The 5,771-nt window shown below is 59.0% G+C and overlaps 3 protein-coding genes and 1 non-coding gene across 4 annotated transcripts in view; 2 read left to right on the top strand and 2 right to left on the bottom strand.

Annotated features, from left to right (window-relative positions):
* Positions 1 to 978: 978 nt before the first annotated feature.
* Positions 979 to 1,425, top strand: P884DRAFT_176413 (uncharacterized protein; the record flags this gene model as incomplete). Its single annotated transcript, XM_069437320.1, has 1 exon — positions 979 to 1,425. A coding segment is annotated over one exon (447 nt), but the record flags the coding sequence as incomplete, so codon positions are not given.
* Positions 1,426 to 2,677: 1,252 nt separating this feature from the next.
* Positions 2,678 to 2,749, top strand: P884DRAFT_t58. The gene has a single exon. It is a non-coding gene; the product is annotated as a tRNA-Met (tRNA).
* A 525-nt stretch (positions 2,750 to 3,274) lies between these two features.
* Positions 3,275 to 4,798, bottom strand: P884DRAFT_196294 (carbon-nitrogen hydrolase; the record flags this gene model as incomplete). The annotated part of the gene is made up of 3 exons (XM_069437970.1): positions 3,275 to 4,142; positions 4,270 to 4,588; positions 4,654 to 4,798. The coding sequence occupies 3 exons, from the start codon at positions 4,796 to 4,798 to the stop codon at positions 3,275 to 3,277; spliced, it is 1,332 nt and encodes a 443-aa protein (XP_069299405.1).
* Positions 4,799 to 5,585: 787 nt separating this feature from the next.
* The window catches only part of P884DRAFT_195913 (uncharacterized protein), a gene marked incomplete at both ends in the record, with an annotated part of 1,248 nt that continues 1,062 nt past the window's right edge, over positions 5,586 to 5,771 (bottom strand). The window contains one exon of the mRNA XM_069437942.1: positions 5,586 to 5,691. Coding sequence (XP_069299404.1) covers positions 5,586 to 5,691 — 106 coding nt within the window. The remainder of the gene's footprint in view (positions 5,692 to 5,771) is intronic.

Here is a 5,771-nt window from a genome sequence, read left to right as displayed (position 1 = left end):
TTTTTTCCAGAGGGGCGATTGTCGGACGCATTCACCAGCCTTCGTTCACCTGTCGGTACATACATGCCAACGAACAGAAAGCCACCATGGCCTTTTGAAAGCATCCGTGGGTTGCAAACTTGCAACACAGCATGCAGAATCCCAAATGCGCCTCGATCCGGATTGGTTACCGTTCGATCTGGCTTGAAGCTTTCTCTACCTTTAAGGGTGTCGTCGCCTAAATTGCGGCCAACAGCTCCTTTTTCGTGTGGAGGATGGTGTCACAGACGGCCGGATTGCGCATCCTTTTCCCACCAGCCCTCTTTGCTGGCCCTCTGCGCCGCGAGATGGTCAGCGGCACCACCCTATTCGGAGTGGGCCTTATTCCTTCGTCCGTAGCGTTGGCCAACACGCACCCCCCCCCCCCCCGGAACGCTTCATTCCTCTCAGTCCGTTCTTAAAAGACAAGGCAGAATGATCCAGAAGATGGCGGCCAGGCATGGGTGTCGCGGATGCGCGATTGGGTGCCTGGAATGCAGTCGTCATGCGGCTCGGCTCGCTGTCCTCACACTTATAAGTCATATCTCGGCATGCTCGCGGTAAATGGATAAAAGATATTCAATCCTTTCCCTCGGCCCCGGGATTCTGGGATGTTCATGATGTATGGCGTTCAGGTCAAGACCGCGGGCCACTTTGCGTCTTCGGCAGCGTGAGCCAACACACACGCTTGGGCGGGCGTTTACCCTTGAAATAACCAGCAGCGTCCTGACGGTGGACGTCGGGCCCTGCTGTTCGACGGAGCCGCCAGACCCCGGGCATCGGGCTCGCCCGAGCTCTTCGCAAGCTGCCGATCCCCCCACCTCCCCACGCTCTGACTGGCCACTACCCGTCGTTGTTCTCATTATCATCACCATTAGCGCAGGCATCCTTCTTTGCCTCGGTATCTTCCTGTTCTTTGCTCACCGCCGCCGTGCGACAAAGCCCAGGCAAGCAGCAAAGATGCGCCACGACGCGAAAACATATCATAGCGTGGCTGCCAGACCAGAAACGCCGCCCACAGCGCCGTCTTCCCCTTCGAGTTCATCGTCGCTCTCTACCCCGGCGCTACTGGATCTGGGATTCATGCGGGAAGACACAGACCTCTCAAGGCGCCAACAACCCCGCACGCCAAACCGACGAAGCGTCGACACGGACGCCGCTCTCCGCTTCGACGGCCACGAGCGTGGCCCCCACAAACACAGCGGCCTTGGAGGCAATCAACAGGCAGATATTCCCTCCATCGCCGAGTTACCTGCAATGCCGCCGCTTCAACCAACCTCAGCACCACCTCCCACCTCACCGCCAACAACCCCACCCCGGAAAGGAACAGCCGTTCCGGCGAGAAAACAGGTCGGAGGCGCAAAACCAATCACTTATCTAAACCCGGTCGGCGAGCCGTGGGTCAATGTGCCGCCCCCATCGGTCCCGCTCCCCGCACCTCCGGTGCAGCGGAAGACGACAACGCCCTCGACGGGGCCCAAGCGCTCTGCGCAGTGCAATCCGCGGAGCGATCCGCAGCTCCGGCCCGTATTCTCGCTGTTTCCGCAACCTCCAAAGGTATCCGCGACGGCGAGGCCACCATCGCAGCAGCAGCAGCAGCAGCAGCATACTCTTTCCTCGAGCTCGGGGCAATGGCAGGGGCAAGCACAACGTGAACACCAACCTGCCTCTCCTCCTCCTCGCCCTCCTGCTTCCCCTCTTCCGCTTTCCCCTCCTCAAGATCAACAGAAACAACAAGCAAAGCACCACTCCGGGGGCCAAGACCAAGAACGACAAAGAGGGCGACAAAGGAACTTCTCCCGTCCCACCCTTACCACCGCCCTCGTCCCAGACAGTGCGCCAAACGCCGGCCCGACTCCTGACTTCCGCGGCGGCGGCAGCAGCAGCAGAAGTAGCAACAGTGAAGCAACAAAGACCAGAGAGGCCGTCCCCCCGCCGCTGCCGCCACCACCGCCGAGCGAGCACACGCCCGTGCGTGACGCCGGGAGGAAGTCGCGGTCGGGTCGGTCGTGGTACGGTCCGGATCTCGGTCCGGAGTCGGGGTCGCGGAGGTCAGGGGGGCGATGGAGGTCGCCTGCTCTGCAGCAGGCGGTATTCTGGTAGTGTGTGTGTTTGGGGGAGGGGGAGCCCCCCGGGGGGGGGGGATTGTTGACCGGAGAATTTACTTTTTCTTTCGCTGTCCTCGCGTTACGGGTAGTCAAGTTAGTCAAGTTTTAATCACAGTTATGATGGGCAGGAAAGGGATGGGTATTTTCAGGACGATGCATATGAATGTACGAGGTTGGAGCATAGAAGCGGGCTAGGTTGTTTTGGGCGTTTTGCGGTTGCGTCGCGGCGGCTGGGAAGAGCTTGCAAGCCATTGATGAGAACTTAGGGGCTGGAATACACACATGATCACCATGTCCTTCTTTGTTGCTTCTCGAAACTTTATTATTGGGAGCAGTACTCCGTCCAGCGCAGCACGAGGCCGTATCGCGTAGTGTAATTTCGCAGTACAAGAGCAGTGGAGAACGGACTTCAGCTGGCTCCACTACACTACACTACCTGCCCCGTAGTCCGTTACGGCTGCATCATCCGAGACTCTCTGACAAAATCTTCAACCCCATATCAAGCCTAGGAATCCATGCTATCCCTCGCTCATAACTCGGCAAGCTAAAATAGCGAGCTGGCGCAGCGGAAGCGCGCCGGGCTCATAACCCGGAGGTCACTCGATCGAAACGAGTGCTCGCTAGCTTTGCCTTTTCCTTTTTCTTTTCCTCTTTCGGAGTGTTTCGGGAACTGGAAGAGGAGTTTGCTCCGGAATGCGAAGCGCTATCCTCCTTTCACCTCGACCTGGTTGACCAACTCCGCGGGGAATCATCATCGGAAGACATAGCAGCACATAATGACAGAAGGCTTGTCAAATGTCCAGCTTTCCAGGTCCTGTCACGTCCTTACATGCCTTGATGATGATGCCCTATTTTACTCGCTTATCCTCCTTGATACGTCCTGCTCCTCCGTCCCTTCCAAACGCAATTCTTTACAATGCCATTGTACACAACATGACCGCTAGCCTATGCAATCCATGTCAGGCGTTTCCCGAAAAAAAAAAAAAAAAACCTGTCTCTCCGACCGCCACCCCGGCAGATAGATCAACGACTAACACCACCCGTCCCGCTCCGATCCCCAACACTTACACAACCCGCCTCCACCGTTCCCTACACGCAGACCATCTGGCCCCAACGGGCGAGGACGCTCGGGCTCGCGGCGACCCGGATCACCGCGCTGCCGCAGGGAGGAGATGGCGCCGCGGGCCGCCGCCGCCATGTCGGAACGCCCGGCTGCGGGATGGCGGCGTTGTCGGGCGTGCAGCAGGCGTCGACGAGAACGGCGATCGCCGACGGCAGTGGGAGGCTGACGGGCCGTGTCGGGTCCAGCTCCGCCGAGGCGGCCGGTGGTGTGCGGAGCCGGGGTGGGCGCCGGCCGGCTTGTGTTCGGCGCCGGCGGCTTTCGCGGCTGTCGGTCGGCGGCGTGCTGTTGTTGGGAGGGAGCTGGTCTGGGTCCTAGCGGAAGGCGCGAATCCCGGTGGAAGAGTCGGGGAGTCCGCGTAGCCGGGCGCGGGCCGCGGGCCCGACCCCGACCCCGGCCCCGGCCCTGACCCGGCGTCTCTCGGCGGCCGCCTCCTCCCGTCTCCTGTGTCTTCCTCCGGGGCCGAACGCGGGGGGGACGGCGAGCGGTCGCCGGGAACCGCCGGACGATATACGAGTCTCCCCAGCGGCGGTTTGTCCGTGTCGACCACCAGCAGCTCCTCCACGCCGCGCCCGAGGATGCCGTACACGGACACCTGGCCGTTCCTGATGCCGAGGACGGTGCTGGTGCCCGCGTACGTGGCTTCATCCTCGACGCCGGACCGGTTGGCGAACACCACGACGGTCTCCTCGGAGGCCCCCGTCCGGACGACGGGCTCGAGCCTCTGGGCCCAGTAGGTGAGCGTGTACAGGTCGGGCGCGTCCGGGCAGGCCAGAAAGCCGGTGCGCTCGTCGTTGGTCAACCACGCGGTGGACAGGATGACCAGGTTCGCTCGCACGCGAAGGATGTGGAAGGCAAATTCGTAGGCGTCCCAGGGGGCCTCGAACTTGTAGGGACTGGCTCGCCTGTCAGCTCGGAGCACTCGCAACACGACCAACGCCCTGCCATCTTACTTGATATCCATGCCTAGACTGTCAGCAGGTGACGATCCGATGCGGGAGGCCCGGGTTGTCTGCTTTTCACGTACATATCCCCATGGCGGTCTGGCCCAAGTCGCCCAGCTTCCCCCCGTAGAAGCCCCGGCCTTCGCGGGCCCAGGTGGCGTCCGTGTAGTAGAGGAACGACTTGCTATAGTTTGCCAGCGTCTCGCCATCGCGATCGACGACAATGAGCGAGTTATAGTTTTCCGGCTCTTGCCCCGTGGTCTCTACCTTTTCTGGATACCCAACGGCAACGGCGCACTTGTACTTGCGTGCAGCCGTGCGCGCCCACTGCGAGCTAGGGCCGGCTCCCGCCGGCTCAAGGTAGGGCGCGATGTGTTCTTGGGACCTGAAATTGTATCCTGAGAGGAGGGGAAGGAGATGGAGTTAGGAACCAGTCAAGATGGACCGGGAGGGTGGCTCATACCGCTGAAGGCCATCTCGGGGAGGACGAGAAGGTCCAGATTCTCCAGCTCATCCTGATCCGCACTCGAGAGGACGGCCTCGGCTCGCGCGATGTTGTTGGTTACGTCGCCCACCTTTGGCGCGAATTGTAGGCACCCGATTCTCATGATGTCAAATTCTGGAATGACACAACGTGCGGCTCAAATGTGAGGGAGAGCGTGAGGGGTAAAGAGGAATATATGTGATCGATCTCCCAAAGTACCAAGTTGACAAGGCGAGAAAACAGAGCAGGAAAAAATGAAGAAAAAAAGTTTAATCTCTGGATAATTACCCTCGTCAGCTATCAATTCGAAATATACGAAATATATGAAATGAGAGGCGTCGTTCACGACCCCATCCTACGGGCACTGACACAATTCTGCGGCGGAGTTTCAAAAGACAAGGAAAGGCGCTGTTAGAATTAGCACGCAGTGAGTGTGAGAAGGATGCCTAACACGGGAAGGTACCTTACCACATCAGGCGGATCGACCTATCGGAAACCGGAAACAACGCAATCCCAAAGCATGTGGGCCCCACCAGACGATAACTACCACTGCATGAAACCCATAACTAGAATGCCATCCTCTTCCCTTGTTCAAGTCGCCGCCCGAGGGTATTATCTGGCGAGCTTCCCTAGCATCTCAGTGCCTCGACATCCACCTTGGGCAAGGCACCGGAGAGTCTGATTGATTATCGCGAGCTGACATAATCGATCAAACGGGAAGCCATTATTGGATCCGATTGATCTTTCTCTTTTCGCAACATCCCTTGGTTCTTAGTATTCGGTGCTTACCTACCCAGGCACACCATCCGTGGAAAATAGCGCAGGCTCGTTGTCAGGCCGTCTTCACTGTTGCAAAACCGGGAGACAGGCCAGATGTGCAGATCCAGCAGAGAGCTGACGGAAGACGCGCTTCACGCACAGCCCGTGAAATAGACAGGTTCCTTCTTCGAATCCCCGAGCCACTGGTTTTTGGAAACTTGTTCGAAGCCGAACCAAGCGTCTGTGCCGTTGGGAACGCTGGTGTCATGTTAGAGGACGCTCTCTGCTTGAATACTTCTCACTCTTCTTCTCTTTCATTCTTCTCTTATTGCCCCCCC

The sequence above is a fragment of the Thermothelomyces heterothallicus genome (genome assembly GCF_042370625.1).
Source record: "Thermothelomyces heterothallicus CBS 202.75 unplaced genomic scaffold P884_scaffold_6, whole genome shotgun sequence".
NCBI classification, from domain to species: Eukaryota; Fungi; Ascomycota; class Sordariomycetes; order Sordariales; family Chaetomiaceae; genus Thermothelomyces; species Thermothelomyces heterothallicus.
Note: the sequence above shows the minus strand (reverse complement) of the source record. Positions and strands in the feature narration are given on the sequence as shown.